The sequence below is a fragment of the Hypomesus nipponensis genome, chromosome 14 (genome assembly GCF_054491055.1).
Source record: "Hypomesus nipponensis isolate SF chromosome 14, ASM5449105v1, whole genome shotgun sequence".
NCBI lineage: Eukaryota > Metazoa > Chordata > Actinopteri > Osmeriformes > Osmeridae > Hypomesus > Hypomesus nipponensis.
Genome location: NC_140374.1, coordinates 16,447,378 through 16,466,622, shown reverse-complemented (window position 1 = coordinate 16,466,622; position 19,245 = coordinate 16,447,378). Strand labels below are relative to the sequence as shown.

The window sequence follows — 19,245 nt, the reverse complement described above, 5'->3', positions numbered from 1 at the left end:
GAAGCCTGCTGTAAAAGTGTTTTTTTTTAAATTATTAATACCTAATCCTTAGCTTCACAATGCATGTCGGGAAGGGCAGCTGGTTAGTTGGCGACGAGTGACTCATGTCTTCCTCTTCCCCTTGGGAGACATTAAGGATCTGACCGTTTGTGATCTAACCCTGCTATTCAGAACAGCTCCATCCTGTTTCTTATTGAGCATCCAGGACCAAACAGAAAGTGGCTGTTTGTGCCAGGCTGAACCAAGGTCCAGGGATATGTCTGATAGACTGTTAATTGGCTTCTTATTCTTCTATGCTTCCAGAAGGTTCACAGTAACTACCTAGGCCCTGCTGTCTTCAAGGACATGATTAATCTGTTGATTTCCGCATGCACATCACGAGAGCAGAGCAGGGACAAGTGATTGTTGTTGGATCTGATCTGATGTCATTCTTCTGACCTACTCTGACCCTGTAACAGTCAGATACACAGAATGCCCCAACTGTGGCCTGCAGAACATGAGCCATCTCTTCTTGGAGTGACAACTGTGCAAGACAGGACAGTCAAGGGTGTTTACTGACAGTCATCATATTCAGACCTTGGTAGGCATGAAAGAGATGCTTTTTAAGTCATGTCATGAGGTTGTTTATTTGTATCTGTGTGACCAGTGTACCATCCCAGTTGTTTGTACTTATTACATTGGTTTCCTTAGGAACAGTGGTATATGACCACAAGCATTGGCATCCTTAATGCCAACCACACTGGCTACCATTGGCCAGTGAGCAGGAAGTCCTTGACCGCTGTGGTGTGCATAGGAGATGACCATCTAGATATGCATGTTATAGGTAGTGGTTAAAGTATTATTTGATCTATGTTCAAAGTGGGATGAAAGGCAAGTATTTTTTGGGCAGCCAGCTTTAACCCCTGGCCCCTCATAGAGGCCAACGTCTCCTCGGGGATTTCCCATCGGATGTCCCCGGCCATGGTGTTGTGACGTGGTTTGGGATTTTGGAATCCCCCTCCGTAACCCCATAAGAATAATTGTCATTAATGTGTTACCACAGGTGAAGTATTTTCCATGGCCCAGTCATTGTGATTAACTGTTGAGGGTATCAGCGCAGTGTCACCAGGTTAAAATACTCTAATGTAGCCTACGTCGCTTTGGGTGAAGACAGTGTCATGAACGCCAAATGAATATATTATGTTGATGTGCTGATTATACATATTGATCAAACCTCATCGTGTGAGGCGACAGGTGGGTTGTGTCGCATAACCAATCTCAATTGTTACACTGCAACAGGCAGCCGATTACAGCACATCCGAAATATTGATTCGCCATCCGGCTTCAAGTTCGAAAATTACATTTAGGTGTACCGTCAGTGCCCCTCTGCTCTAGCCTACCTAGCGCGCTGGCAAAGCACTAGTGCGTGTGTAGCTCACCTGTGGGTTTCGCAGAACGTTGTGGGGAACATAAGTCCAAACATTTTCTAATTTGGTTTACAGTCGTGGCCTGTCTGGAGTTTTGTGCAAGTAGTCGAATTACATATTTATATTCGAGTTGCAGACCCATGAACTATTGACGAGGCCTCGTAGTAGGCTATAGCCCACCAATTTCGCACCATGGCATATTAAGAGTAAGGCTAAGTCTAAAGTGAAAGTAAAATTGGGCTTTCAAACCATATCCGTGACATCACTGCCTTCTGCGCACCCTTCTACCACAGTCCCGCATTAGAGGACAGGCAAGTAGAGGCTACAAGATTACAAAAGATCAGTTCTTCGATAGAGAAACATCAGCTTTGCGTTGGTCTTGCCAGCTTGCATTAATTGTGCATTGTCACGTGGATTTCTCTTATTGATAGTGCAATTTAATTGTGTGTTGCCGTACCGGATTATTTATACGGGATACAGGTCGCGTGGGACATAAACTGTACCTAACTGAAACTTTAGGCTATGTCTGTGGGTGTGTGCGCAATGGCCATGTGTTTTGCGCAACCGTGCTAGGAGAAAGGAGACACTTTCCGGCCAGTCACCGAACAGCTCTACGGACATTACGACCCTCGATGGAGCTACAGGTGTGTGTGGATCTCAAGATTATGTTAGAATATGTGAGACTCAAATCTTAACTCTTGTTTATAATCTGAATTGTAATGCGGCCACTGCGTATTTGCAATCTAAGGACTCAACAGATTGTTGATTTTGTGTAGCTACAGTTTGTCCTGTTTTATATAAAACCACTGATTATGGGACATACAGGGATGTTATAGTAGTGTTAAGTAACAGAAGATGCACGCGCAGTTTGATTTAAACGCTTAATTTTTGTTAGGATCATCATCGCCTAGTCCTCTACATAGGATCATTTAAATAAGCCTATAGGCTACACAACTGTCTCAAAAACAGACTGTTAAGAGATGTTTATTGCCTACCATGAAGCATTTAGAATGAAAGGCAGTCAACCATCATTTAGCCGTTACATTTTCAAAATTCATTTATGCAGTAGAACATTAGTAGGCATTTTTGTTAGGTGACTTCAGTTTTTAACTCAATTTTGATTTGCTCCGTAGTAATCCTATCCAGAATAATACAAGATCAGAAGAAAGGTGTAAATTGAAGAGGATAAGAAGAATATATATCTGGTGAGTCACTCACAAGGTAAATGATTGTTCATGTGGGAAGAAACTGTGCCAAACGGTTTTGATGAAAAATAATTTGCCTAGTAATGCAAGTATCAATCAAATGTCTTTCTGACTATGAAATGATATGCTGTACTGTACAGTATCTTTGGATTGTTGCTTCACAGAGCATCTGGACATGGACATGAGTATGACTGTCTCTGCCTTTCTGTCTCTCTACATTTCTGTCTGTCTGTTTGTCTGTATTTTCCTGCAGGGAGACACAGGTCACAGATAGAGACCCGCTTCCTGCTAGCAGCCTGAGTGTCCTCCTATCAAGTGACAGTTCCTGTGACCAACCACAGAGGCCAGAGCACAGCATTATGGTACAGACGTCCCCCTGTACCGTCCTCTTCTGGGGGCTGTTAGGTAAGAGCATCTCTTGGGGGGAGATTGGAAAGAGGGGTGCCTAAAAAATAAGGGTCAGGGTCCAATGATGAGGCAGGGTCGTCTCACACTGGTCTGGAAAGAGAAAGGCTCACTACCCCAGACTGCAGAAGGCTGTGGGGCCGCTGTAAAGAATTGTGTTCCTCGATCTGCATTTCTCCTGGAGTTCCCTCCCTGGCTCCCAGGCGAGTGAGTCAGAAGCTCTGGGTGTTTGGCAGCAGGCTGGGGTAGACAAAGACGCCGTACCCACTCCTCCATTCCCGCCCGCCCGCTCACCAGCCCTGATCTAAGAGGTTCCTCCAGTTGAGGAGTCACAGCTGTGTGTGGACAGCTATGGGATTCCAATAGAACACGTTCAGTCACTGGGCTATAGAAGTTTCTTAAGGATGGACAGATTGTGTCAAGAGTGTGTCATGTGATTCTAAATCAGCCAATAGAGGGACTGTGTACTGTTAAAATATCCACTACAGTAACAGATTAATATCAATGGATCCAGTCTCTGGAGTTAGCATGATGGATGGTCACAATGTTCTGTTGTTTAAAGTGCTCTTAGAACAAAGGCAAATTGCAATAAAGCTAATTAGTCCGATCTGAATTCCTTTTAGAGAGAGACAGAGAGATACAACTGTATCTGTGGGGTAGATTGTGATATTCTGCCTATGTCATGTTTCCGTTGAAATGAAAGTGAGATGTAGCTGTATTGAGTGTGTACTTAACCACATCCGTTTAGAAAGAGTGACAAAAGTATAGCGAGGTAATAGCATCGGGGTATCAATAAGGACCTGAGAAAGAGAGAACGACTAAGAAGAAAAGACCAATAGAGTAAAAGTATGTTCGTCATGGCAATAAAAGAAGAATAATTTTTTAAAAGTGGAAACACGTCTAGAGGGCTATATAGATATTGTCCGTTGACCCCTGTCTCTGCTGAGTGCGGCATTCCTCAGTCTGAAGTGGGTTCGATCGTAAGAGGAGGAGGTCGGAGAACGCTGATGCTTATGCAGCCCTCTGGGGACCAGGCCTGAACCACAGCCTCATACCACAGCCTCCAAACACTGCTTCCAACCAGCCTGACATCTACTCATGACGGGCACGTAGGCAGATAGACAGCTGTGGATAGGCACCACCACCAAAGCCTTAAGGCTGTGTACAGTACAGTCACAGCTAAGCTACTTGGCTGCTCATGTCTTGTGTCGATCTGGGGCCCAACCGTAGGACCCCATTACAATGCTCCTTTTCCAGCAGAAGAGCATGAATGTTCTCCTGACCTCACCTGGCCGACTGAGGAACGGCTTAGCTGCTGGCCAACCCAAATTAAATACACATTACTCTGATGGAGTCTCTTAGGTTATTATGGAAATTAGACTGAGATTTTGTATGTACATAGATGAAGGTGTGTGTCATAATCTGTCTGAGCCAAGCCTCTCTGCTAGATGAGTTTGATACTTAGAAAGATGAGTCTGATGGAAACTGCAGGCTACACACACACACACACACACACACACACACACACACACACATGCACACACTCAGAGGAGAAACATCTCTGTGGTATAATCCTCAACCCATACCATAATGTTGCCTCTGTTTGGCATCTGTTCCTAACTGCCTGTCTGCCCATACATCAGGTATGACTGTGTCTGTGTCATCACGCATTAGTTTTCAGCGTCTCCAAAACGCCCCTCTATGGCATACCAATGGCATACCAAATATGCTACCAGGTCTCTAGCATATATTCTCTGGAAGTAAACAAGCTGGCTCAGTTGAAATGCGGAAGTGGGCGTGCATATAGCCTATTCTAACTCAGTGTTTTAGGCCATGATAACCAACAGGCTCTGTTACGCCCCCTGTAGGGTGTGTGTGGGTACTGCCAGTCCTGATTGCCCCGTCGTCACCAACGCTGTGCACCTCACTGAGGACTCTGAATACCAACCTCACACAACGGCGGCGCTATATGGTAGGAGGAAGACTTTTGAAAACACAGTCAACTTCCACATAATACAGCACATCTTGGTGTTTGACATGGAAATATATTCCCTTTCTTTCTAACAGAAACATAATTTTCCAATCAATTATACTATCCGGGTTCATTATGAGGAGGTCTTCAAACCTCGCAATATCACTCGACTGGTGAGTGCTCACAAGATGGTGCTTACATATAAGTCACTTTTTGGATATTTGTATAGTCGTATATTCAATCTTTTCAATGTTCCTCTCCTCTCAGAAGTCACAAGTAGAAGGGTTAGAGGACCAAGACCTCCAGGAAGTGTGGCTGTTGGTGAACAAGGAAGTTCTCAAGCACATTCTTCATGTCCTCCCTGAGCGTCACCCGTCGTATCGCTACACGTTTAGCCTGCAAGACCTTTTCCTGAAGGTGCAGCAGGTGTTGCCCTCCCCTGATGAGGTAGGCTATTCAGGACAGACCCCCAGTACACCTTGCTACCTTTTCACATCTTCCCACACTAAGAGCAATGTGTGATATATCAAACCCAGCTAAACCATTTGCTGCAGCACTCTGGAATTAAAATCTCTTCTCCTCACCTGTCTTTCTACATGTGATCATCTTAGCATTCTGTCATACCACACATATTAGAGCCATTTCTGAGCCAATACATATCGAGAACACACCTGCACTTGTGCATGTTTGTGAATTTGTGTGGGCTTCATATAGCCTGACGTTGTCATACTCAAAATTCTAGTCAGAATATGAGTCTGAAAACTCTCTGTTGGGCTGTGACTATGGGGCGTGTTTCAACCGAACTCGTAAAACAAATGCCTCTTCGCTCAATTGGATAGACCTACAACCAATCAGAGTAACGTAATATGTTGTTTGTTGAAAACGAATTCAGCCCAAGGGCTCTTTCGTGACGTTGTTGATTACGTTACTATTGATCATCTGTCCATCATCGTATAAAGCCCGCCCTGGCAATTTCATTGGTCCGCCCAGATCCTGGTTTTATATAGTTGTTCCCAATACGAGACCCTCCAGACCCAACTTCCCGACCAAATGTTTTTGTGGACGGGGCGAAGTTGGGCTGGCAGCCAGGCTAGGCTTCATATGGAGCCTTTAGTAACATTGCTTGTACATTTTTTTATTTATTTAAAGGACCGTACAAACCAAGTTGGATTTTGTTTTATTTGTGTTAGTGGGAGCCACCGGAACGTATCCAGGAGATATGTGACAGGGTAAAGGACCCTGACTATCCTGGCTGGACATTCGTCACACCCAAGTCTCTGCTGGACAACTTTTACCGCACCATGCGCTGCCTGTTCTCCGACTGCTTCTCCATCCAGTACCCTGAGGAACCTAACTGTGAGAAAACAACACACACAATATATACAGCCTAGCACCTATACACTATACAGCACTTCTATACATCTAGACCTTATCTTGAAAGAAAAATGGATTGTTCAATCTACTTCAGGCTTTGTACTTTTTTCTATGCCCCCTCACTACAACTCTGTTCTCTTCCAAGTGTAGTTTTGTCATGACCTGTTTTACTAAAAAGTTTATAGAAAGTGTATAGAAAAACATATTATACAACATACATAGCTGAAATTCCAATCATGTGTCTACCTAGTCTTCCTGTGATCCAGTACTTCTCCAGGTTAGTTGATACTGTAATAAGGTCTCCTGCAACTTGAAAACCAGTTTGTAATTGTATGCCACAAGTGAAAGGAGGATGTAGCAAGACACTGTGAATTTGTCTTGTATGACAAACTCACTGGACTGGTTTAGCTGTCTCGGAGTCAGATGGCTGAGCGGTTAGGGAGTCGGGCTATTAATCAGAAGGTTGTTGGTTTGATTCCTGGCCGTGCCAAACGACTGTGTCCTTGTGCAAGGCACTTCACCCTACTTGCCTCAGGGCGAATGTCCCTGTACTTACTGTAAGTCGCTCTGGATAAGAGCGTCTGCTAAATAACACACTGTAAATGTCAGACACACACTGTTGTTGTAATCTTTCATGTGTGGTGGAACCAAGTGTATTATTAAATAAACTTGGCTGCAGTGTTCCTCAGGACGTCGCTGCTGGGCTTTCCATCAGGGTTACTGTTTACCTATAATCCTACAGCTGTGATCCGCTATACTATGTGTAGATGGTTGAGGTTGGTTAGGGTTTGAGATGTCAATTGGACAGAGAGGAGCCTGGGCTATTTCAGGACACTAAGAGCCAATATGCTGCTTAACAGTTTATCTTGGTCTCTCACATCTCACCTTCCTTTGGGCTGTCATCCCAAGGTGCTCCATTTCAACCACAACATGTGATACGGTCCAGAAACAGCACTCGTGTCCAACACATGCTTGTGAGTCTAGGTTAGGCTAGAGCGTTTACCATCCAAACTCATCAATCCACTGACCTGAATGTCATCTGAGTGAGTGTTCCCCATTCTCCATGAACCATAACACACGTCGTGTATCGGGAGATATATACTGAACTGTGAAGACAGACAAACACTGATATTATCCACTGTTGTTTCCATCTTTCAGATTGTAATGTTTCTCATTGGCTAAGGCACAAGAGCGAGCACCAGACCTGAGGAGGGTGCTGTTACACTGTTCCTCGTTTCCAGTGCCTATGGTTCCCTCTGGTGATTGCGTAAAAGGCTCATAACCGTTACCTCCACTTAACAGTCAACCAGTACGCAGCATCATGTTCACCATCATTTTTGTCCTCCTCAACTGTATTCCTTGTGTTGATGTTCCCCGCACCTCTCCAGAGACAAAGCGTATTGTAGTGTATTTTCAAGGTGAATTTTTTATCAGCTATTTACTGCAGTTGGCTATATGCTTAACAAGAGACAATTGCAGTCCTTTTATTTTTTGGTCAACCAATAGTGTTTGCTATTCAGGGAACAATTGTTTTCATCGCAAATTTTGATCAAACAATGCAAACTTTATAGAAGTAAGCTTGTTTCTGTTTTAAATGTGTACATATTTTGATGAAGCAGCAATGTGATCATGTGTTTTGACTCTTTGTTTTTAGAGCTTACATACATATGTTGCACTGACTTGCTGGATAAGTTAGTGAATGAATGCCAAAACAGATTCCTTCTGTCATTACATAACCCTTGCACTATGACACAGGGATAGGAGAGAGTTGAGCTTGAGCTCCATCACCCCTAAAGGTCGAGGATCTGAGAGATACTACACCTTGTCAGTAGTAGTAGAGTTGGATTGTTGCTTAACATAAAATTGAAAATGTTTTTATACATGAGATTATAGATTGTTATAATATTGACATTATTTATTTAGGCTTATTATGTATTATGCTTATTGTATATGACAACCTTCTAAAAAGTGTGTCACTGCTCACCAATTGTGTTCATTGTAATGCTTACAGTTATTGTCCGACATTATTGAACGTCTTAACCATGATCTTTTGAGTATGACACAATGGTGTGTTTGTCAATTAATAAAAAGTATTGCTCAACGCTAGGCTGATGCATAAATAAGCAATATCGTGTGATACATTACATCCTCCCGAAGTGTTGCTTGGTAATACACATTTGAATAATGGTTTCATCATCAAAGGGACAGGTGTATAATGGAGTCAAGTCAATTTATTATGTAGTCAGGTTGACATTCATGTGTTCATTTATACCAATTCAGGCCAAATTTGAGATTACCATTACTTCAGACAGTTTCAACGAGGTACGCTATTCGTAGCTGGGCTGCACCGGCCTTCTCAGACCACATACGCAGACTTCTGAAGACGTTTACATACTGCAAAACAAGTGACGTTTGTGCACAGGCGATTGTCAGGGAGGCGTATATCTTTACCACTTGTCCCACGTTGAGTTCCGTAGTTCACAATGTTTTCATTCGTCCTTCTGTACTCTGACGTTTGACACCGTAAAGTACATTTTGTTCGCCGATGGAACACACGTAACACTGAATTAGATCAGAGCTACAACTTCCAACAATGTCTACTAACAACGGAATTCAGATCCCCACCCGCCTACCGTTGCTGTTGACCCATGAAGGCGTGCTTTTACCGGGCTCTACGATGCGAATAAGCGTGGACACCCCGAGAAACATGCAACTCGTAAAGAGCAGGTTGTTGAAGGGGACCTCATTGAAAAGCACCATCATAGGGGTAATCCCCAACGCAAGAGACCCCGAAAACGACACCGAGAATCTACCATCTCTACACAGGTTATTATGATACATGGAGTCTTTTCCCATACCCGTTACTTTTTGACAGGGCAGAAGTTGTGAGGTAACGCTAGCATGCTAACGTTACAGTACAGTAGCTAGCTTAACAGTAAGTTAACAAACTATCCTCAGCTAGGTATCTGGTAGGATCATTTTAACTTAAAAATGTCAAACTACGTTTCTATTGTCAACGTGTTTTATCTAGCTAATAAACACAAACACTGATAAATAAACATTGCAATTAATCTTACATAATTTACGAATGTGCAAAAATGGTTTGTGACATCTAAAGTGTAAAATTAAAATTTATAGTTTTTTATATTGCATTTACGTAAGCTACAGTATAGACCTTTCTACAGTCGTCGAAACTGCCAATTCAGTTATTCTAGAAAAGTTCACAGAATGGCGGGTCCACATATGGACTTTAACCCTGAATCCAAAATTCATATGGTCAACAATTCACTATGATTACCAACTGGTAACGTTCTGAATCTGCTCTCCGTGCTTTCGTAGAATTAAGGAATGATAATTATAGAATTCACCTGCTTCATCGAAATCAATCCAGTCCTCACTTAGCTGGTTCCTAGATTCAGAAGAGGTTCTGCTGTTCTTGTCCAAGATATCCTGATTAGCCAACCCCTCCCCTCATTCTCTCTCTGTTGATCTCTAATATCTCTCCCCAGTATTGGGGTAGCGGGCATGGCGGTGCAGGTGGTGGGCAGTAATTGGCCAAAGCCCCACTACACCCTCCTGATTACTGGTGTGTGTCGCTTCCGCCTGGTGGGGCTCCTGAAGGAGCATCCCTTCCCAGTGGCAGAGGTGGAGCAGCTGGAGCTGCTGGAGCAGTACACCACCCCTGGAGGGGCTGCCGGGACGGGCGGGGCAGCAGGGGCCATCGGGGAGGACGGCGAGCTGAGAGACCTGTCTCAGATGTTCTACCAGGCTGCAGTTCAGGTGGGCGGGTGTGCTGGAGAAGGATGTCATAAGTCAGGAAGGATATCGGGTCATTCTCAGTGCTGAGTTGTGCTTGACCTAGCATCCCCATGAATACTCCTGGAGCTCGATTTAGGATTTAGAGTGTGCTTAATTTAGTCTTATGTAAGTCTTATGTAAGTGTTAACAGTCAACCCAACAAACTTGCAACACAAATACACTTAAAAGTCATCTGTCAGTCTTTGTGTAAAGTAGCAGTAAAGTGTTGCTCAGGCTCATCCACATGAGACCCTTTTCTACCCTTTGTCCCCTGTCTCTGTGTATTAGGTCATGTTTACATATACCCAGACATACTGTCTGTCTGCCTCCTATCAACGGTGCTGTGTTCATGGCTCCGCCACTCTCTTTCACATGTCCTTGTGCCTTACTTCCTTTTCATTGGTTAGCTATTCAACCCAGCTCTCTGACGTGTTAAAGTTCATAAACCTTTTGTCCTCTTTGTTGGTGTGCATGCATACATACCCTCAAACATGTCTGTAAGCACATAGTATAACTTCTGGACATGGACATGCAGCCAGAGTGTTGAATGAAAGTTGTTGTGCATTTTCAGTTTTATAAGGTGTACAGACCTTGTCCCATCAAGAGGAAAAGGAATCAAGTCTTCTGTGTGTGTTTCAGCTGGTAGGGATGTTGGACATGTCTGTGCCTGTGGTGGCCAAACTGAGGCGACTCCTGGACAGTCTTCCGAGAGAGACCCTTCCTGACATCCTGGCCTCCATGATACGCACCACCAACAAGGAGAAACTGCAGGTGCAGCTGTGTGTGGGTGTATGGGAGACTGTTAGAGAGAGAGAGAGACAGACAGACAGAGTCCTATATATTGGATTACTGTAACATTGTTGTGTGTCTGGAAATAGCCTCACCTCACAGTAATCTTTTTTGATATATATCGGGTCCCTCTGTACACACACAAACACACACACTCAGGTCCTGGATGCGGTGGATTTGGAGGAGCGCTTTAGGAAGACCCTGCCCATGCTGACCAGGCAGATCGAAGGGCTGAAACTGCTGCACAAAACCAGGAAAGCACGACCTGATGACAACAAGAGGGTAGGACATCCTGCCATTGTGACCCAAACCTTGACCTCGGGTGTCACCTTTGGCCTCTGTGGAGACTAACAGAGACGTTTACTAGAAGGATCTGACCCTCTATTCAAACAGACATTTAGTCTGCATAACTTTAGTAAAATAATTAATGTTAATTATTAATTTATAACAACTCAATTTTATTATGTATTTATATTGTACTATTTGCATTGTAATATTTGCTTTGGATTCAAGCGTCTGCTAAATGAATGATGATTTAAACCTTTCTTTCACTGCTTCCATGCCTCTCTACCCAGGTGTTGGCAGTGCGTAAGGGAGGAATGTTTCCAGGGCGACAGTTCTCTCTGGAAGAGGAAGGGGAGGAAGAGGATGCTGATGACACAGCTTCTCTAGAGAGGAAGGTGAAAGGAGCCAACATGCCAGAAGCCGCCCTCAAAGTCTGTCTTAAAGAACTCAAGAGGTAGGTGTGTGTGTGCGTGCCTGTGTGTGCCTGTGTGTATGTATTATAGACCCACAGTGGCATCCTATGCTGTGTGATAATTCCCGCACTAATACTTCCTGTGTGCTGGTCTCCCCAGACTGAAGAAGATGCCACAGTCGATGCCAGAGTCGGCCCTCACCCGTAACTACTTGGACCTGATGGTGGAACTGCCCTGGAGTAAGCAGACCACAGGTACTACTGACAGAACAGGGAGTTCTGTCCCCCTGTTCAAGTCCACCTTCCTGCAGCGTGACACTACTGACCTCTGACACTTGAGGGCGCTGTCTGACACTGTTCTCGGTCTACCCTCGCTGCCACCAGAGGGAGCAGTTCACTGTACTGGGCTTAGCCCCCGTCTGGGGAGTGTTTGGGGAATTTGACTGTGGGATTCTGTGGGATGTTAGCACCTCCATAACTATGGCCAGCCATTAATAAATGTACTGTCTCTGCTCACCTTCCCTCCCCATCCCTTCCCCTCCTCTCCAGACTGCCTGGACATCCATGCTGCTCGTGTCCTATTGGACAACGACCATTACGCCATGGAGAAATTGAAGAGGCGCGTCCTGGAATACCTGGCTGTGCGGCAGCTGAAGAGTAACCTCAAGGGCCCCATCCTGTGCTTCGTGGGGCCGCCGGGGGTGGGCAAGACCAGCGTGGGCCGCTCAGTGGCCCGGACCCTGGGGAGGGAGTTCCACCGCATCTCCCTGGGGGGGGTCTGTGACCAGTCTGACATCCGCGGCCACAGGTAAGTTATAAACCCCTTGAAAAAAACACCTTGACTGTGAGTCACTGCAAATGCTTTTCCTTATGTAAAGGCTTGGTTGATCCAAATTGAGGTCAACTGTCATTTCAGGAAGATCAGGTCTGTCTGATACTAACATACACTTACACAAACACACACCCTTCTCCCTGGGTTTTTTACTGACATAGATCCACATGAGAGGAGCTCTGGGAGTTAGAACATGATGTCACTATTTTGATCTGCTGTCACTATGGAGATAAGGGGGGATGACATCATCACCTTCAAGCTCAAGCAGGTCCCATGTGGGTCTCCCTGTTCAAACCTTACCAGCCATCACTGCCACACACACACACAGAGCTTTCTTCTTTCTCGTGTCCCTCCCTTCTCATTCCTCCCCCTTTCTTCTTCTCATGTTCCCCTCTCTCTACCTCCCCCTCTCTTTCCCTCCCTGCCCCCTCCCATTCTTCCTCCCTCCTTCCCTCCCGCCTCCCCCCTTCCTCCCTCCCCTCTCTATCCCTCCTTCCCTCTCTCTCTTAGGCGCACGTACGTGGGCAGCATGCCCGGACGTATTATCAACGGCCTGAAGACAGTGGGGGTCAACAATCCTGTGTTCCTATTGGACGAGGTGGACAAGCTGGGCAAGAGCCTGCAGGGAGACCCTGCAGCCGCTCTGCTGGAGGTGAGACCCCCCGTATCCACTATGGTCATTAACCAGGAGTTGTGGACCTGGATAATAACCACAGTCTATAATCCAGACTTTGTTTCTTTGTTCTGATCTATAAACTAGGGGTGGGAATCTTTTGGTAACTCATGATTCGATTCTTGTGGTCACAATTCATTTAAAAATCGATTCACAAATATATATTTTTATGAAAACAAACAACAAACTAAAATTTACAAAACGGACAAAAAAAACCTGTTAAAAGACTCAAGTTGTTGTGTGGTTATTTCGCTCAGTTTATTGAGTTGTGAATTGTGTTTGACATGCTTTATTGGACAGTTAATTGAAGTGTGTCAGGAAAAGAATGGAGAGGGAGGAACACATACAGAAAAGGGTGATGGCTGGATTTGAATCCAGGCTGTTGCAGTACTGCCCCAGCTTTCAGAACATGCACACAACCCAGTGAGCTAACAGGGGAGCCCTGCTTTCTTCTGGTTTTCTGACACCCCAACTCTGCAGGTTGTTACAACTAGATAGTTCAATGTCAAATTTAAATGTTGAGTGGAGATTGTTTAACATTTATATTACTTAACTGATATCAGTTAAATGAATTATCAATTGGTTTGAGTGAGATTTGAACCAGGGGTACCTAGTTTGGCCGTAGACTCGATGGTACACATGCTTACCCACTGAGCCACAGAGGGTTCATGCAAAGTCACCTTCTACAAGACAGTGTTTTTGCCCTTATGACACTACTTAATGCCAAAGGACAACATACGTTTTGTTTCTGCTAATGCCAAGTTATAAAACAGAACACTCGGCCTTCTAATCATACTTACAAAACAAATGAACGTTTGCTAAAGGATTTCTAGGAACTCGTTCACGAAATACAGTGACAAAAAGTAGACTTTTCTTGAATAGACTTAGATTTATGCAACACGGTTAAATACGAAACAGAAATGTACAGCTTCATAAAAAAATGAATCAAATAAATAAATAATTGAAAATCAATGTTTGAAATTTGTGAATCGATGTGAATCGCTACAAGACTGAATCGCGATTCATATGTGAATCGATGAATCCCCCACCCCTACTGTAAACCCTGTGTCTATGTGTCTAGGTACTGCTCTATGATACCTGTGACTATATTCTGATCTATAAACCCTGTGTCCGTGTGTCTAGGTTCTGGATCCAGAACAGAACCACAGCTTCACCGACCACTACCTGAACGTACCCTTCGACCTCTCCCAGGTTCTGTTCATTGCCACGGCAAACACCACCACCACCATCCCCCCGGCTCTGCTGGACAGAATGGAGGTGCTGCAGGTGCCAGGTCAGAGGGCAGGGGTCAGGGGGTCAGGCGGGGCAACAGACGGGGAACTGAGGATGTCTGTGATATTGATGACGTTTAATTGGATGCAGCCTCGCTTATTACCACATGAATAGGACATGTGACCGCTGAGACAGAGGCCACAAAAGAAACTCTATGTAGATTGTGTGTGTGGATGGACCTACTGTATTTACGCACGTGCGTGTATTGATCCCCCCTCCCCCCATGTGGTACGCTATCCTAGGCTACACCCAGGAGGAGAAGGTGGAGATCGCCCACCGTCACCTGATCCCTCACCAGCTGGAGCAGCATGGCCTCACCCCCCAGCAGCTCCAGATCCCCCAGGACACCACGCTGGAGATGACCAGCCGGTACGCCCAGACAGACGGAGGGCTTCTGATTATCTAAGGATTCTAAAGGCCGGCTGGGGTTAGCCAGGGGCTTGAGAGGGGACGGGGGTTAGGATTACTCTGAGACCAGACAGGTCCACTTAGTTTACCCTCACAGGTTTACTCAGTTAACACACACATACACATACATAGACAAACACACACATATACATGTTAACAAGCCCAAAACAGACAAATACATTCTAACAGACACGGAAATGCCCATTGACGGACACAGCTACAAACCAGATAGACAGACCATAAGACTGACTGGTATGGCATGTACATTACATAGTCCTTGGGGTCTGTGAGGGGTTTAGGTTAATTAAAGTGTTTTTTTTTTGTGACATTGCTTGAAAAGGGCTACACAAATAGATTTGAAATGAATTCCTAGAGAAATGATGTGTGTGTTCAGGTACACCCGTGAGGCGGGCGTGCGCTCCCTGGAGAGGAAGATCGGGGCGATCTGTCGAGCCGTGGCCGTGAAGGTCGCTGAGGGTCACAAGGTCATGAAGTCAGAGGCCTCGCTGGCTGAGGGAGCACCGCAGGGAGTGCAGGATGGAGGTAGGAGGAGCTCAAGGAGACCACCTCAGGAGTAGCACACACACTGACCACCAAACCCACTCCCATCCACACTCGCTCCCGAATCGCACTACGGCGCCGGGCTGCTGAACTGCCCCTAAACACACCCCACCCTTGTGAATAGGTTCAACACACACACACACACACCCACGCTCATCACAGTCATGCACATCATGCACACTCCATAAGCTGTGAGGCGATGGCGGCAGAAGACTGCTGACCTCTGCAGAGTGCTCGCTCACAAACATACAGGCACGCTTGGACGGACGCACACATGCAAAAACACACACGCACGCCATCCGCCTTCTGAATAAGAGGCCTTCTCAGGGGCTAAGCCCCCTGCCTGCCCCCCACATACACACACTCACACCCTCCTCCTCCCTCCCTGGGTGTCTGTGCAGCTGCTCTTGTGTAACAGGAGAAATGACCCGGCCAGTTAACACAGCCAGTCGTGGGGGGGGGGGGGGGGGGGTAGAGGAGGAGGAGGAGGAGGGAGGGAAGAGAACAGAGGGGTTTTATGGCCCTGCAGCAGTTGCCCTTTTGAAATAGGAAAAGACGCCCCCTGGCAACATGCACGCACACATAAACGCACACACACACACACACACACTCCTGTCACCTCCTCTCCAGTCTGTAGTCAACCTGCCCAGGCGGGAGCAGATGAACCAGCTGAGCAGGGAAAGGGAGATGATGGAGAGCGTGAATGAATAGAAGAGCAGATGAGGATGAAAGGAGAGACGATGCAGAGGCAGAACGAGAAGTCTTTTAACTCCTCCTCTGGTCTTTAGTGCGTGTCTTTTTGTTGCCAGGTAACCGCGACATTGTCCGCAGACATAGTGGTACATATTGAAAAGAGGCGTGTGTCGGTGGTGTTGTTTATGTGTGAAGACAAGGATGCGTGTTTGTTTGTGTGCGTGGGTATTATGAACAGATGCCCTAGAACTCCCAGTTGGTAACAAATGCCAAATGACTAGTTTGGCAGGGCGCATCTGTCTGTCTCTCCTGCTCTGTCCTCCCTTCCTTCCTTCCTCTCTGTGTGTGTGTGTGTGTGTGTGTGTGCTTGCACGTGTATGTGTTTGTGTGTTGTCAAGGGCCAGTGTTGAATAGAACACAGGGGTCATTAGTAGTCACATCACATGATTAGTGGGCGGTCTTTGGCATGTGCATAGGAGGTCTGGCGCGCAACAGTATATCCCACTCTGTGCCTCTCTTTCTCTGTTTCCTTCTGTCCTCCACACACGCACTCTAACATCTGGCTGCACATCCATGACATCTCTGTTCTTAAACGTGGCACTCGCTCACAGTTGTTTCTGTGTGCTCAGACATGGCAGTGCCCCCGGAGATGCCCATAGTGATCGACCACATCGCTCTGAAGGACATTCTGGGACCTCCCCTCTTTGACATGGAGGTGAGCTGGTCCCGCCTCACATACGGCTTTCCGTTCGCAGCCTCAATAGCGGGTGTGCCACTCAGCTACATTGACGGTTGCTTCGATTGCAACGCGAGTACGGTCACAGAACGTGGGGAGTGGGTGGGTGGGGGGAGCCGGTGTAGAGGAGCGAGGTGTTCCTGGTCTTTCTCAGTTGGAGGGGCAGGCGGGCGGGTGGGGGGGGGAATGTCGTGTGGTCATGTTTGTCCTCGCCCACATGCGTCATTCTGATGTCGTGTTCCATTTCATGGCAGGTGTCTGAGCGGCTGACCCTGCCGGGAGTGGCCATGGGTCTGGCTTGGACGCCGCTGGGCGGGGAGATCCTGTTTGTGGAGGCTAGCCGCACGGAGGGGGAGGGGCAGCTGACTCTCACCGGCCAGCTGGGGGACGTCATGAAGGAGTCGGCCCAGCTCGCCATCAGCTGGCTACGCAGCAACGCCAAGACCTACCAGCTCACCAATAGTGCGAACGCTGACAAACACACACACACACACACACACGCGGGACACAATTACATCCAGAAAACATTTTGATGTGTGTGTGTGTGTGTGTGTTCTGCAGTGGTGGGGGGTTCAGATCCTCTGGAGGGGACAGACATCCATCTGCATTTCCCAGCGGGCGCGGTCACTAAGGACGGCCCCTCTGCTGGCGTCACCATGGTAACGTGCCTAGCGTCTCTGTTCAGCGGCCGCCTGGTCAGGTCAGATGTTGCCATGACGGGAGAGATCACACTAAGAGGACTGGTGCTTCCGGTAAGGTTTACACAAACACACACACACAGTCATGGTCTACCTAAAACAGTGGGAGCTCACAGAGGATCTGTTCTTTTTGACTCAACAGGTGGGCGGGATCAAGGACAAGGTCCTGGCAGCCCATAGGGCAGGGTTGAAACGTCTCATCATCCCCAAGCGCAACGACAAGGACCTGGAGGAGATCCCTGCCCACATCAGGGCGGAGCTTGACTTTGTGACTGCAGCCAACCTTGATGATGTCCTGAACGCCGCTTTCGATGGGGGGTTCCCTGTAGCCTCCCTGACACAACCACACATGGTCAGCAAGCTGTGATAGGCTCCTCCACCCATCCATCTGGTCAGCAAGCTGTGATTGATAGGCTCCTCCACCCATCCATCTGTCAGAGTTCAGTTCATGGCCTTTTTAAGCTGTCTTTGCTTTGGAGTATTTTCCAAACTTCCACTGTCCAACTGATTACAGTCAAATTGGAAATGTTCTCATCACAATTAGCAATGAAGGTTGGCTTTTCTCAGATTTATAACACGTTTGCCTCTTGGTTTGGGGGTGGTCAAGGGGAGACGAGAATGCTGGATGAACTCTGCGTCTCAGCTTGTCCACTTTGCTCAGGACAGGGTTGCCGTGGCAACACAGGGCCCATCTTCCACCTCGGGCTTGGCAGAGCTCCAGGTTTACAGACTGTAGCACAGACAGGGTCGGAGACAGTGCTGGAGTATGCCCACAAGAGGCAGATCAACTAGAATCTGCAGTATGAAGAGTTGAAATATTTGTGTTGTTGAGTGTGTTCACCTTGTGACATTTGTTACACAGCTGTCTTGCTGGGAGTTGGATCAACGAGACGAAAAAGACAAATTAACATGACTTCCCTGTTTAACCAATCTGCCTATAGTGAGACAGCCATGTGTGCATAACGACATGAGCGTGATTGCACATTTAGCATATTGTTAAGATGCAGCAATATTGTCTCTTAACTAGCTGTAATACAGTTGCTTCTGAAAGCTTTGCTTGCAAAAACAATAAACATGGTTTCCTCAATTACTGATGGTGGTTGCCTCGTCTGAATTGATCTTCTACATCCGTCAAATGTGTGTATGCACGAGGAGCGGGCACAGGGGAAGAACAGGGAGAAAGAATAGCGTGTTGAAAGATGAAATATCTCGTGTTGTTATCTGGCTGCCACAAGGCCTACCTGAGTGGACGAGAGGGCTGGATTCAGACCTCAGGACGCTACAGCAGGACGGCTCACCACAGAAGGAGTGATGACATTGTGATGACTATTTCATGTCCATGGGGCATGAAACAGGGACCCTGAGGAATTAGGCTTGTCTGCTCCTAGCAACCCCACCCAACCCAAAGCTGTAACCCACAATAGGTGGGGACTAATGAGGTGGGTAAAGACTAGTCTGGTCGCTCGAGACTGGTAGGTGTTTGCTCTCCACAGAGACGCTCAGTTCCCCCGTCTGCTGCCCCGCCTGAGTTGCATGATGAGGTGAGGATGTTGGTGTGTTTCCCAGCAAAGCGGGCATGATGCCAGACTCCCAGTGATGCCCTAGGGCTTCTGGGTAATGTTGTCAGGCGTGTTAGCATGAGCGTGGTGGGCGGGTGCTCAGCTGTGCCTGGGTCAACGAGAGGCCTCGCTGTAACTCCCTCTGA

At 46.7% G+C, this 19,245-nt stretch overlaps 2 protein-coding genes across 2 annotated transcripts; both read left to right on the top strand.

The window, feature by feature from the left end:
• The first annotated feature begins 1,512 nt into the window (after positions 1-1,512).
• Positions 1,513-8,345, top strand: il34 (interleukin 34). The gene is made up of 8 exons (XM_084673169.1): positions 1,513-2,050; positions 2,540-2,611; positions 2,865-3,016; positions 4,885-4,988; positions 5,084-5,161; positions 5,256-5,435; positions 6,179-6,344; positions 7,521-8,345. Exons 3-8 carry the CDS (start codon positions 2,971-2,973, stop codon positions 7,568-7,570), a joined length of 624 nt encoding a protein of 207 aa, XP_084529295.1. The 5' UTR covers positions 1,513-2,050; positions 2,540-2,611; positions 2,865-2,970; the 3' UTR covers positions 7,571-8,345.
• Positions 8,346-8,841: 496 nt separating this feature from the next.
• Positions 8,842-18,632, top strand: lonp2 (lon peptidase 2, peroxisomal). The gene is made up of 15 exons (XM_084672719.1): positions 8,842-9,188; positions 9,872-10,142; positions 10,800-10,931; positions 11,109-11,231; positions 11,525-11,688; positions 11,807-11,901; positions 12,196-12,454; positions 12,989-13,130; positions 14,295-14,445; positions 14,687-14,813; positions 15,247-15,395; positions 16,736-16,821; positions 17,097-17,304; positions 17,404-17,594; positions 17,683-18,632. Exons 1-15 carry the CDS (start codon positions 8,956-8,958, stop codon positions 17,905-17,907), a joined length of 2,556 nt encoding a protein of 851 aa, XP_084528845.1. The 5' UTR covers positions 8,842-8,955; the 3' UTR covers positions 17,908-18,632.
• The last annotated feature ends 613 nt before the right edge of the window (positions 18,633-19,245 follow it).